General features: G+C 40.6%; 2 protein-coding genes across 3 annotated transcripts in view; one reads left to right on the top strand and one right to left on the bottom strand.

Annotated features, from left to right (window-relative positions):
• Positions 1-8,406: 8,406 nt before the first annotated feature.
• LOC145996770 (uncharacterized) lies at positions 8,407-8,994 on the bottom strand. Its single transcript, XM_083133302.1, has one exon. It carries the CDS (start codon positions 8,992-8,994, stop codon positions 8,407-8,409), a length of 588 nt encoding a protein of 195 aa, XP_082989428.1.
• Positions 8,995-9,601: 607 nt separating this feature from the next.
• LOC145997263 (TNF receptor-associated factor 6-like) overlaps positions 9,602-14,534 on the top strand; it is a 30,482-nt gene continuing 25,549 nt past the window's right edge. The window contains exon 1 of one of the 2 annotated variants that reach the window (XM_083134128.1): positions 9,602-9,997. The gene's annotated coding sequence lies outside the window, so the exon portion shown is untranslated. Of the gene's footprint in view, positions 9,998-10,176; positions 10,251-14,534 lie in introns of those variants that run through there. The other variant, XM_083134129.1, reaches the window with a different exon arrangement.

Here is a 14,534-nt window from a genome sequence, read left to right as displayed (position 1 = left end):
AATCATGATGAGTATTCAATTGTCCTGCTATTCTTAGATTCTCCTAGTCTTGTTTTTTTTACTTCAATGTTTGCTTCCCCTAGAAGGGACTTCCGTCCAAGTTCGTGGGGGGACAATGCCCCCTGCCCCCCTGTGGTTGCGGTACTGTTTATGAGTGTCTCCTCATCAATTTCACGTCATCACTCATTGTCACGATTAGATAGATGTGGCAGAAAAGCAACGCTAAGTAACAAAAATCAAATATCCACTCCCTCTCTCTACCACATGAATCACTATTACCAAAAGGTAGACTTGGGAAACAAAAATTTAAGCAACACACCCAACAAAAACATCCGAACACATTAGGCACCTTTAATACAAGACTACTCAAAATATCACAACTGAAAATTGAAAAATTATTTTCCGAAGTCTGAATCTGGAAGGGAATATTTCCTCCCAATCCTGGTACGACATTATACGGAATCCCATACACCCTAATACATCACAAAATCAATAAGTGTCTTTGTTAAGGTGCGTTGCAAAATTATAAGAACGCTGTGGGAAAGTGTACAAAGTAACGAAAATAAGAGAACGAGGGTCACTATTTATATTTTGAGCCTAACAATGAAAAAACAGTAATTTGGCATTGAAAACTGCTTTATTGTTTTTCGAAGTACAGTATTCTCCTTTATGGTCAATACACTTTTGCATTCGTTCGAAACATTTGTCAAAGCAGTTTTTCCAATCTTCTTGAGACACCTCCATAATATGGTTTTTGAACGCATCAACGGCGTCTTCCGCCGACGAAAATCGTTGTCCACGCAATTTATTCTTGACATTCGGGAACAAGAAGAACTCATTGGGTGCCAAATCAGGACTGTACGGCGGATGACCCATCAATTCGATTTTTTGACTGTTCATAAAGTCAGTTGTTAGACGAGATGTGTGACAGCTGGCAAATGATCCGACGGCGTTGCCTCAATGCCTATGGTTGCCTCAATCGCACAGTATGTCACATGACGATCTTGCAGTATTAGGTTTTGCACAGCATCAATGTTTTCTTGAACAACAACTGATTTTGGACGACCTTCGCGAATCTCGTCAGTGAGCGAATGGCGGCCACGATTAAATTCGTTATACCAGCGTTTCACAGTGGCAAAGGATGGTGCTTCATCGCCAAATGTGGAAGTAAGTTGATCGATGCACTCAATCCACGTCGAAAATCGTAAAAAATCATCGCACGAAAATGTTCATGAGTTAATTCCATTTTATTGTTGTCGCGCAATCTCCAAGGCAACATAAACAACACAAATGAAGCTATTGACAAAACATTTGAAGTACGTTATGGTCAATAATGCCAGACGATTCCGTGCAAACGTCAAATCGCGCCTAACTTCAATCAGTGTTGCCAAGGCTCAAAATATAAATAGTGACCCTCGTACGAACATATAATCAATGGTTATAATATTACAGAAAGAGCACACAAATCGTTCTGAAAAGTAACAGGCCTGTGACAACAAGGGCAATATGTACAGTTTAGAAAAAAAGACAGGCCACTCCGACCGTTGCAAAATGATACGAACACTATAACTTATTAGCCAATAAAGGAACCTTGTCGGTGCACAATACGGAAAACTCTATCACACATGCTATCCACGAGTGTTTGCAACAGAGTAACATCGAGATCGTTCCATGCAGCAACAATAGCATGTCGTAGATCGTGGATGTTGTCATACTGGGTACCATTGGCGTATACAGCTCGGCAAAGAATACCCCAAAGGTTCTCCATAGGATTAACGTCTGGAGAATTAGCAGGCCAAGCCATTGCAAAGACGTTCTTCTCCAGAAACCACATTACAGTGGATTCAACCCAGGCCCGTAGCCAGGCAGGGGCCAGGGGGGCTGAGCTCCCCTGGAACTGCCGTTAGCCCCCCCGGCACAGCCTTCAGCCCCCTGGATATTAGGCAAAACTATTTTCTGTAATTTGTTTGCAGTGAAGAGTAAAAATGTAGACAGCAGATATTATTTTGCTCACAACTTTCGTGAACGATAAATTCACAGAACATGAACAACAGCTAATACATTTGTTCATCTTATTTATAAGAAGAAGTATAAGTAGCGGCAAGTATTTTGAAGATTGTCCTCTAGACTCTAGAAGGTTCTTTCATAGGGCAGTTTCTTTATCTATACCTTCGCTGCCCCTGTTGCGACCTCCCGTTTAGACAGAAATCTGTGACTTTGATGTCATCATGGAAATTCCCTCCGCATCTGCGTGAAAGGTCAACAGCTCCCATGATTTGGAAACGAAGGGGGTTTCATTGCTTCCGCCGGGGGTGGAATCAGTGATGTGCGTCTACGCGTAAACAACGATAGTCTACATTCTACACGTAGACTATTTTATACACGTATTTTACGTAATCAACGTAAACAGCATGGCGAAAGGTGAAAACTCAGCAAACGGCGCCGTGGAATTAAAAAAATATATATACTGCGTATCAGTTGCTGATGTGTGAAGAGAACTTTTCATAATCTTCCTCCCAAATTCAAACAATTTCTTACCTAGGAAGAAACCTAATATAGGAAATATTCTAGTGTTTATGGGAAGAAGACCACGCTTACCTCACGACTGCCATCTGTTGTTGTTTTTTGCATACTATTTATCTTCTTCCATACTTGATAATAGAAGAGAAGATACATTTTGTTGTAAATAGGATTCTTCTCATTTCGTTAGGAACCAATATAGTTGAATATGTCACTTTCCCTTCATGAAACCCTTGAAAATTAAATTTAGATTGTCTACGTAGTCAATGTAAACTACAACCCAATGTAATCTACGCGTAGATTACGTGTAGACAACGCATGTAAACGTAAACTTATAGTCTACTGCACATCACTGGGTGGAATGCATTGTAGGCTGATTGAATATTGTGCATTTTTTTTTCGTGTGATATAAATATCTGTATCATCAAAAGTAGTATGGGGTGTGTAGTGAAGGATGATGTCAGTAGCAGTCAACACTTCAAAAAACGATGTTTTAAAAGATATAGAAAAAATTAGTATTTGTATGATATTTCTAAAATTCATATAACTTAATGACCCCCCACACGTAATTTACCTTCATTTAATACTGTTAAACTTTGGAAAATTGGACTTGGTTTACAGAGCCCTCACTGATAGCCTGTGAGCCCCCCCCCCCCCTGGAGATCAATTCTAGCTACGGGCCTGATTCAGCCGTGTATAGGCTATTGTGGCGTTGTCTTGTTGGAACACCCATGGGGTGTCAGCTATGTGTGCAGCAAAAGGCAATAGGTTGTCCTCCAGTATGGTTTGGTATGCTGGTGCATTCAGACGACCCGTAGGAAATGCTAGGTTGGTGGTGCCATGATATCCGAAGCCACCCCCACACCATTAGAGACTGCCCTCCTTGCTGTCGCTTGGAGAAGATCCGTTCCTCCTTGCGTAGATCGTGCCAATAATACCGCCAGCCATCTGGACCGTCTAAATTGAATTTTTTCTCGTCGCTGAAGATGACACGCCGCCATTCCTCCTTCCACGTCACGTAAGTCCTGGCCCAGTCGACTCGCCGATCTTTATGTTGTGCAGCGAGTCGCGGCTGTACCTTGGCTTTGCGATAGAGAAGACGATTGCACCGTTTGACAGTCCTGCAGAGCGTGGATTTATGTACACGCATATTCGGATCGCGAGACAACTGTCCAAGTGATGTGTTCCCAGCTGCCAACTTCCTCACAACAGAACGTTCCTGCCGCGGCGTTAATTTTCGCGGCCTTCCCGGCGCTTTCTTTATACCATATTGTTCCCTTAATCGCAGATAATTGTTCACCACACACGCACTCCGCCCAAGCCGACGTGCGATCACATTCGCAGCCACTCCCTCTTCTTTATAAGCCAATATCTGGCCTTTTTCACGTTCTGACAACGCTTTTCCACGGCCCATTCTACTACACTTGTCCGCACGACTTCCTCGCCACCTTTCCTGGGCAAATCACTGTTAACAACTGTCTGCAGTTGATGCGTGCTGAGACGTGTTCATTCGCTGCCTCTGGTGTCACGGGAAAGACGTTACCTGGCTCCGTTCTTATCATTTTGCCAGTGACGTGCGGTGATGTCGACACTTGGGGTAGCAATCAGGCGTGTCCAAGGGAGGTTGGTGTGGGCATAATCCCCCTCCCCCCTTTAGGGCCCAGTATTCCTAAAAATAGAACGTCAAAGAAAGGAAAGGATTGCAAAATGAGGAAGGACTACTGAAAAGAAGCAGGTGTTAATCCCACCCACTTTCGAAAATCCAAAACATGTTGATTTGACTATTAAGCCTAAGATCCCGGGTTCGAACCCCGACCTGGGCATGGGTGTTACTTGTGTTTGTCCATTCATCAATTTTATCGTACCATCTTGACGATTAGCCAAAAGTGTAGGAAAAGCGACGTAAAACAAACCAAATTAAACAAACAATCAATCAGGGGCGGCGCGTGCCTTTCCAGTCAGGCAGGGCACATTTTTCTTTTGGGTGGGGAGGGGGGCAGTTAGCCTCTATATTCCTCTTTAAGGTTTTTGAGGGGAGTTCCTTGATATGGAGTAAGTAAATTGTTCGAACAATTTGGAATAAAATTAACATTCTGATCAAGATATCTCTCCAAAGAGCATTAAATACTCACTACGTAGGAATACGAAAAATCAGCAACATATGGAACAAAAATACATGAATAAAAAAAAAACCTCGAATACTGACGTCGCTTGCAGTAACTAAACTTTGGGTAGATACTGGAATGATTAGGAAAATGTTACACTGCAGTTTCTCTTCCATTGTCAATGAATTGAAAGGCGTAGATATTAAAGTTTCTACATGATTCAATGTCATATTCACCAAGTATCCACTAATATCAATGACTAAGTAGGAAGATGATGCAGCGTTAAGTTCAGTTACAACACTTTACATTAGCCATGTACCCCCAAAAAGTTCGTTTATACTTACGAAGATATTCTGCATGTCAAGTTGCTGGAACACAGACACAATTACACAAATAAATAAACACGTACAGTAACTATAATATCGCAAAAAACTAATTATTTCATAAGCGACCAATACGCACAGACGGAACGCAACGCAAACTCACACACTAACTCAAATCCAAATCCGTATTACAATGGGAAGGAAAGAGGAAAGGAGGATCTTTTTGAAAATACGAGGGACTAGTTTGTGCAATAAAAAGTGTTGTCAACTTTTCAGGTCGCCGGAACAAGCGCGAAGAAAAGCATTCGAGGGATTTTTTTTCTATCTTATTGCTGCAGGCTGGAAGAACGAATGAACTGCCTGCCAAGCATTGGAAACACTGAACGGTGAACGAGGCAAACATGAATGGGCAGGGCACCTCGTTCTCTGCCCAGAGACGGCTACGAATTTTGCGCTTTTCCATTGTGAGGGGACCGTCCCTCGCCTATGCTGCAAATGTTTGGATCAGTCAGTGACGTCACGTCTCCGGGGCAGAGCCGAAATTGGACTCTCTCCAACAGGACGGAGAAATATATTAACCTCGCACAGGGTGCATGCCCTGTAAGTCTGGTTGCAGCAACGTAGGGGTTGAGGGAAAAAACAAAAAAAATATTTACGCGTATATACCGATCGTCTCTTCAGATGAACTTTTTATGTTAAAATTGTTGTGGGGCAGTGCCCTAGTTGCCCTTTATGTAGCATCGCCACTGCAATCAATGATTTGATTTATGCTACTTAGCGTCGCTGTCACATTTGGTTAATCGCGAAGATGGTACAATACAATTAATGAAGAGACAAACACAAAAAACACCCATGCCGAGGTCGGGGTTCGAACCCGGAACTCCTCATGTCATAGCGTGCAGTGATAACCATTCCCCCACGGTTGGTTGATTTGGTGTTTAAGTCCACTTTATGTACATAAAAGCTAATCGGGACTGGACACAGTTTAAAGTGGGATCCAAACCACTATGTGCGTCCACCTGGTACCGATCCGGGGCACTTGCACTCCCCCACGGAGGTCGGCCGACAACAAAAGATGAGCGGAAAGTTCTAACTATTCGGATACGTGGGTATCGGTAAAACAAACTGGTATTTACTCAGTGGTACGTAAATTTCAATTGGATTTTTGAAGCACCATATGTGCATATGATTAACGTTTTTCCAAAAAATTTGCATTGCTTGATTTCCCTAATTTCTTCATCTCACTATCTCGTTACTGAAGTATCCGGGCTCGAGCCCTGGCCTGTGCATGAGTGTTCCTTTGTAACCACTTTTCATCCGTTTAATTTAATCAACGTTCATCGTCATGGCAGAAGTTAGGTAAAGCAATGGAAAAGCAACGCTAAAGAAAGGAAAAAGAAAATACAAATAATTTCCTCCCAGTGCATCTGCAGGGCACTGTGAAATCAGGAGTCCGGAGTTCTCTGTTTATGATTGTCCCTCGTGACTTCCATAAGCTCATTAGCTACTCATCGCGATTAAATCTATACAGCTAGAAAAAGTGATGGAAGATGGCAAAAATTAAATATATTAGAGGGGATGAACAGGTAACAAAACACACTTTTTTATACTTTCTTCCATGATATTCATTTGGCTTTTTGAGTTGTGGGATACATTTTACATTCCAAATTATTTCATTATTCACTGCAGAGTACAACACATAGGAACAAGAATGCGCGCTCGTCACGGGTTCGAATCCCGGCCTGAATTGTTCTTTGTGAGGTCCCTTCATCAATTTCATTATATCATCATTCATCCTCATTTTCGCGATAACCAAATGTGGCAGAAAGGTGAAGTAAAATAAACCAAACCAACAACAACAATTAGAACGCGCGTTTTCTTGTCCAAATTAATACATCCGTATTTATGACTGTTTAGCTTACCCATATGTTTTATAGGAGGCCAAATTATTAGTATATTTAAATAAAACACTACTAAAACGAGAGCGAGAGAGAGCGTGAGCAAATATTTGTTATTTAATCATTATATATTCCATATTTGAAAAAAAAAAGAAAGAAACCATAACACTTTTGTCTGCACAACGTTTAAAAGGTTATGTAAATACAGAGAACATAAGTACTGCAGAAAATTTTAGAGGATTTACAAAGGTAACGAAGGGAAACCAATACCCTATCTGTCCTATAGGAGATAGACTGGAGGTCCTGAAACCACGGGCTTTCAACCATGGGAGCGGGGGGCGAGGGACAAGGGACGTAGAGGCAGAAAACTTGCCCTTCCCTTCGGGCGGATGTCTATACAAGGATCTGGTAAGGCGGAAGAAGAGCCAGCTAGGGTATTCAGCCTTGCCAGCTGATCACATCGAGGGGCGAGAAACGCGTGGAAAGAAATGTTGCATATGAACTGAGGAGGCTTCAAGATAATAAATATTGTGATTTGAAAATAATTAGAGACGTGAGATTTATTGATCTATCTCTGCTAGACTAGCTACTCCTCAGTGCACGTCACTGCATTTTGCAACACTCGGCCGACCTCATGTGCCATGTTTTCGTACTTGCTCGTACATATACCCGTCTGCGCGAACAGTAACTGCTTTCGTATAATACACACGTCTATCTGTGTCCGTGGCCATCGTTTTTATGTTCCGTTTGCTTTTTGTTTTCCCCATTTCGCTATCTGCGGTACCGTTCTTATCATTTTGCAACGCACCTTATGTTGCTAGAGTAATACAGGATATAATTGTAAAGATTAGTGAGAATTCTAGGTAGGAATGTGTTCTGTATTTTTCACAGGGGAGGCAAGGCAGGCTCTCAGGGAGGGCAGTTGCCCCCCTCTAGCTACGGGCCTGGGGGCAACGAAGGTACAGATAAAGAAGCTCCCCTGTGAAGAAACATTCTGAAGTCTAGAGAAGAGAATCTCCTAAATAAAGGGTGATCCATAAAGAACGCCGGATTTGAAGTTGCTATAAATGAAATTTAATTTTGGAAAAAAAGCATAAAACACATACCATTCTCTTCAGGAGATATTAAGGTTTAAACATGGAAAACAACATCAGGCATATGCCCCCCCCCCCCTACTACTCCTACACGCAATCACTCGGTCCATGAAATTCACCATGAGCCGATCACACATTTCTCCATCAAGAGTGTTGAGGACACGTCGAATTTCTTGCTTAAGTTTCAACAAATTTCCGGGTTTGTTCTGATAAACTTGTGACTTGGTGTACCCCCACAAGAAAAAGTCACATGGTGTCAAGTCACAAGATCAAGGTGGGAAGGTTTGGTCTCCTCGCAACGAGATTATTCTGTCCGGGAACTTCTCACGCAGCAGATTGATTGTTTCTTCTGAAGTGTTGCAAGTTGCGCCGTCTTGTTGGAACCATACATTTTCGATGTTCATTTGATCCAAACGAGGCCAAAGAAAATCAGTTAGCACTGCACGGTAACGAATTCCATTCACTGTCAGAGCATTTCCTTCTTCGTCTTCAAAAAGTAAGGACCGACCAAACCCCCACTCCAAATCCCACACCAAACCGGAACTCTCTGATAATGCATTTCCTTTTCCTGAATCACTCTTGGGTTCTCAGATCCCCATATTCGGCAATTCTGCTTGTTTACGAACCCGTTTAAATGAAAATGAGCTTCATCGCTGAAAATGATGCGCTTTGAGAAACCCTCGTTCTCTCGTTCCCTTTCTAGAATCCAATCAACAAATTGCCGTCGATTTCCATGATCCGCTGGTTTCAGTTCCTGCGTTAACTGCACTTTGTACGCGTGAAATTGCAGATCTTTCGTCAAGATTCTTTGCATTGTTGTTGGCGCCATATGCAGTTCTTGAGCACGACGGCAATACGATTTTGCAGGACTCACAGCAACAGAATCACGCACAACAGCAACATTTGCTTCACTCCGGCGACTTTGAGGGCATCCAGGGCTTTTGATGTCTTCTGTTGATCCAGTTTCTTCAAATTTCTTGATCAACCTACGAACAGTTGATTCGTTCGGTGCATGAAGATGACCAAGTATCGTACGGAGTTTCCGAACAGTCATCGCGAAACTTTAACCATTCTTGTAGTGCGTTTTGACAATCAAAACTCGCTGTTTCTTACTGTACCTTTCCATGGCGTTAGCAACACACACAAACAGTAGAACAACTGAAACTCTTCTCAACACAAAACCTCAATGATAACTGATAACAACAATCGCACCAACAATGCTGCCAACCAAACAAAAGAAATATGGCGTCCTTTTCAAATCCGGCGTTCTTTATGGATCACCCTATACTTGCCGCTACGTAAGACTTCTTATAAATAAGATGAACGAATGTAATAGCTGCTGTTCATGGCTCCTTGAATTTATCCTTCATCAGTTGTGAGGAAAATAATATCTGCTGTCTACATTTTCACTTTTCACCGCAAACAAATTACACAAAATAGTTTTACCTAATGTGAAGTTGGCTAACCTCAGTGCCAGGGGGGGGGGGCTGATGAGCCCCCCTGGCCCCTGCCTGGCTACAGGCCTGGTAAACATGCATGTGGTTTTTGGTTAACTCGCGTATGATTTTAGGTGAAGGGAAAATATGGCGACAAAGGGAAATTTGGCACGGCAAGGGAAATTGTGTCCTGAATATTGCAACACTGCTTCTTGGAATGTTGTCGCGTGTTTTGGACATGAATCATCCTGCAAACGTAAAACTTATTGTGAAGGGAAAAGTCAAAGCAAAATTCTGAAGTATTACTGTGGGTTTTCTAGATCGGAACTAACCAAGAGGTATTTTGTCTCCCGAAACTATACCAAAAAAATGTTTAATGTTTACACTTTGATGTTGGTAGCACTTCAGACGTGATTCTTGAATGTTGTCTGCTGAGCGAATGCGTACGTGATTTTTCGTATACAGAGGAAAGTGCATATGTACGAACTATTGGTATTCTTATTGTCTGTGGTGTCGCATGTCAAGTGATTTTGCTTTAGAAGGTGACTTACATGATTTCAAACAAATTTCAAAATCGCGTTACGACATACAACAATAAGAAGATCGTACAGTGTGTTACAGGTAAGTGATTTCGACCATCACATTTACTCTATCCACTTACCTTTTTGAAACTTTGTAATTTGAATCTATTAAGTAAATGAAAAATAATCTCTGAGGAATTAGCAGTACGTACTAGTGCTGGTGTATCACGTATTGGTATCCTTATTGTCAGATGCCAAGTTGTTTTTTTTAGAAAGAGAGACGTTATTTCAAACGAATTTCAAAATCATGTTACAACACAACAATAAGAAGATCGTCGTTCAATGTGTTGCAAGTAAATGATTTCGACCATGTTAAAATTACATATTTGTCGACGAATCCATCAAATAGTAGTATTCTTGCTTTTTTTTTCTAACGTTGTGTGCAAATGCATTATAGTTGTTATAATTGTGTGATCTAACTCCGAAACCTGTCGAACTTTACTACAGTTATATCCATTCGTTAAGTGCAAATTTGTCCCAAATAAGAACACATTGGGTCTTACATGGACACTGGTGAAAACTGCTATTATTCATATATTAAGAGACAGTTTCGTAAAGCATTGTGCTTTTTTACTTGGTCGGTATAAATGATTAGTACAAGAATGGAAACTAATGTGAATTAAAAAAAACACCCTTCATATCATACAGTATTTTTATTCCATTACAAATTACACAAAAAATAAACTTGCATGAACACGAAGTAATGAAAAAGGAAGTTCATGGATTTAAAAAAGTGCTGCCATCATTCCTCCTTTCTGTTTTAAGCCATTTACCCTTTGACTAATCTTTTAATGTTCTTAGAAAGAATGAAGAAGGCCTAGGAAATGATGCTGAAATCCTGTGAATGTTGAACAGAACGACTTATAAGTAGGGTCCTTTCATCTCATCATACATATGCTCATCATCATAGATTTTGCTGTGGGGATAAAGTATAAAGCATATGACACATGTTCAAACGAAAATGGAATATTTTTTCTTCTGTGTTAATTTATTACAATGTTACAGGCTCACAAACAAAGATGGTATTTGGTATAATGGTAAATTTCTCGTAACGGACAAACTGATTTCTTCAAATTTACAGGAGAAATTACTTACCGAATGCAGTTTCTTTATACTTCTGGAAGTTCGGGGAAGTGTTTTCTCGCATCATTAATTGAATTTGGCCAGTAAATCATCTATTTTTCGATATAAATGCGTGACCGATGCACAAAAGCTCTTGCATCCCTTTACTTCCAGGTGGATGTAGTCTGTGTGTGATGACGTAATCCCGGTCAATGTTTCCAATCACGTGTTTTTGTAACTGAAGAAGGTAAGTTACCGCAAATGATTTGTGGGGCTACGTGTCAAGGATCCATGGGGCTATGCGAGAATGGGGTGTGGGGCTACGCATATTTTTTTCAAAACCAATTTTTCACTATTGTAACCTATACGTGACCCTACCTAACCTAACCTTACCAGAAATGGTTCGTGGGGCTATGTATGAATGGTTCGTGGAGCTATGTATGAATGGTTCGTGGGGCTACGTAGGTATTTTTGGGTGCAGTGGGGTGGAAACACTGCATGCCGAGTACGATAGAGAAACTGTGACCGCCATTTTGCGTGTTACCAAAGGCAAAAAGAAACTAAGAAAACTTACTCGATATGTCGCAAATAGAGCTTATTTCCATGAAATAATCTAATTGCCACCTTCAGTGATGTTTCTCAATGCAGAATACGTAAGTACGAATATTCAAATTAAATGAACTAGCAAATTTCAGCCGTTTGTCCGATACGAGAAACTTACCGTATAAAGCATATGACATGTTCAAACGAAAATGGAATATTTTTTCTTCTGTGTTAATTTATTACAATGTTACAGGCTCACAAACAAAGATGGTATTTGGTATAAAAAAAATAATGCAATTTTCAAACCAGTATAAATAGAAAATGATAGATCTATGTTCTTCTTAGAGGTTCGTATAACCACTTTGGTACTATAGGGGGTGACACCTATAAATTATTTGTTTCACACTTTTTTACATTGCTAACATACTATTCTGGAATGCGGAACATTTCTTTAGGTGAAATAATGAATATTTCTAATGAAAATAATGTCTATTTCTTACATTCACGAGTACTTACTGTTACTTGTTATTTCGATTCTGTAACACACATTATGGCGATAGCGTACTGGTTCATCGCACGTTGTGAGAGTGTTTTGTCAATTTATGCAGTGTTGCAACCTTGTTCACCAGAAAATACCTACTTTTGTGCCTGGGTTTGAAATTATGCTAATACCTCGCAAACCATTGACGTTAGCCCCAAAAACCATTCACGTTAGCCTCACAAACCATTTTCCGTAAGGTTAGGCAAGCATAGTTTAAAAAAAATTAAAAATACTCAATATGTCATGTTCTAGTAAAAACACGGCGAGTTTGAAACACTGACTATGGGGTTTACGTCATCTGTCACACTCAACATTGTGCTCTCGTGCAGAAAGCCAATGGCGGCAGCAGAAACAGCGTGTCGGACAGAGATTTTCGCAGAAAACAACATGCATTCACATTAAAATGGATCAAAACTACATTCACGAACTTCCGTAACGCTACAGAAAATGATTTGCGTAAGTACTTTCTCCTGTAAAAAGTAAGAAATCCGTCACCCCTATAGTAAAGTGTTTCCTTTGATCCCATAGTATCGTCTGCGTAAGTAAAACAGACTCCTATTCTGGACTACTTTCACTCCTTTTTTCTGTAAAAACTCCCAAACATCAGCAAAAATAACACTCCTAATATAACAGTAACCTCAAGTTACTATCATTGTTAAACCTAATCCTCACCTAACAGCTATTTCCAATATGAACAAAACTATATAATTTTTCAAAGTACTAACATTTAAAAAAATGCACTTTCTGCTAACGTGGTTGTAGGGGTGAAATGTATCAAATGACAGACGAATCATACCCTAGAAACACTAACCACACACAGGGTATCTTTCAGCAACATGCTGCAAGATATTCCTGAAGGTGTCAGTGTCCATAGCTCCATACAATTGTCTCCACACGGACTCGTCTACATATTCCTCCACAAGCTTCCGCCTTTTCCGCCTCAAGTATTCTTTCACACTCGACCAAAAATCTTTCATCTGGTTTGTACAAACCCCCAGTTATTGAATCTCTGAAGTGTGTCTTATGCCTAACAGTGTTGTTAATGTAACTGGAAACATTCCCAAGGCTGGACAGCATTTATAAGACATCCAGATTTCTGTTCCTGGTAGTACATACTTCTCAATCAACAGAATTTCCGATCTCCACTATAATACATCGTGGTGAGCTAAAAACAACAGAAATTATTTGCATGGAACATAATTTTCATAAATGATGCAAAAATGGTCACCTTCACGCGGAGGCTTAAGGGTACCTAATACAGCTATTTTAAGTTGTTTTTATTATTATTATTTTTCTGGGACAGTTCGGACTGGTTTCCCAGAACTTCCTCAAGCCGAGTTGAACACACACACAGCCTTATATGACTAGTCATCCTTTTGTGTAATTAGGCAGTATTTTTGCATGTAACCTAGGGAAAATATTGTCCATATTCCATGATTTTTGGATTTTTAAAAAATCATGAAACATGTCTGGACATGCAGGTGGGCCATTTCTTTCATTGTGCTGCTGTGTGTAGACAGACAGGAATTACATCACTGAAAAGGTGCTGATTATGAAAAGACACACAAGGTGATTGTGTTTAACAAAAGTGAGAAAAACTTCACAGTTGATGTTCTTCCTGAGCCATTCCAGAAATGGCTTGGCCCACAAATAACTGTGCTACCATCATGTCCAAAATGCAGGAATTGCTATACAGGATGTACATAAAAGAATATAGCAATTTCAACATTTTTTAAACTATTTCTCGTAGCGACAAGGTATGAGAACATATGTAATTGGAGGAAAGAAGAACTGTCAAGTTTGTGCAACTTACATTATGAGTGTTCAATGTGCGATCCCTTGGTGACTTGCATACATCAGTCCGAAGTCAGTTTTCTACCACACTCATATCAGCATGTCTGATGTGATTTACTGAATGGCTGAAACAATCTGGTTTCTCAATTCAGGCAGATCGGTTGGTAGTGGTGCCATGTAAACATGGTCTTTCACAAATCCCCAATGGAAGAAATTGCACAGATTTGTCGGGAATGCACTGAAAAGATGCTCTAACACTTTCCACCTTCTCTGTCACACGCGGACGGAATGTTTGCGAAAGTGCAAAAGATCCACCTCATCTTCTGGAACTGCTTATGCCATCAGTGGATGGGGTGGGGGTTCTGTTTTGAATTGTCGCTGGAAGGCCCACTGTACAGTGCGTCAGAGAAGTCCCCGTATCCCTAAGTTTGAGTATCACAGAGACCAATGTCTGTGCAATTTTAGTTTATTTAGTACATACTATAGTTCAGTACTTACATATACAAACTATGTATCCAGTGTAACTGTATGTGCTCCATTGTGCTGTACACACGGATGTATCCACCTCCATGTCCTCCTTGGCATGTAGCGGAGCATCTGAGGAGTCTTTCAAAAGGCTTCCTCCACACTTCCGTGC

Source organism: Lepisma saccharinum, chromosome 13 (genome assembly GCF_977018435.1).
Source record: "Lepisma saccharinum chromosome 13, izLepSacc3.1, whole genome shotgun sequence".
Lineage (NCBI taxonomy): Eukaryota > Metazoa > Arthropoda > Insecta > Zygentoma > Lepismatidae > Lepisma > Lepisma saccharinum.
Note: the sequence above shows the minus strand (reverse complement) of the source record. Positions and strands in the feature narration are given on the sequence as shown.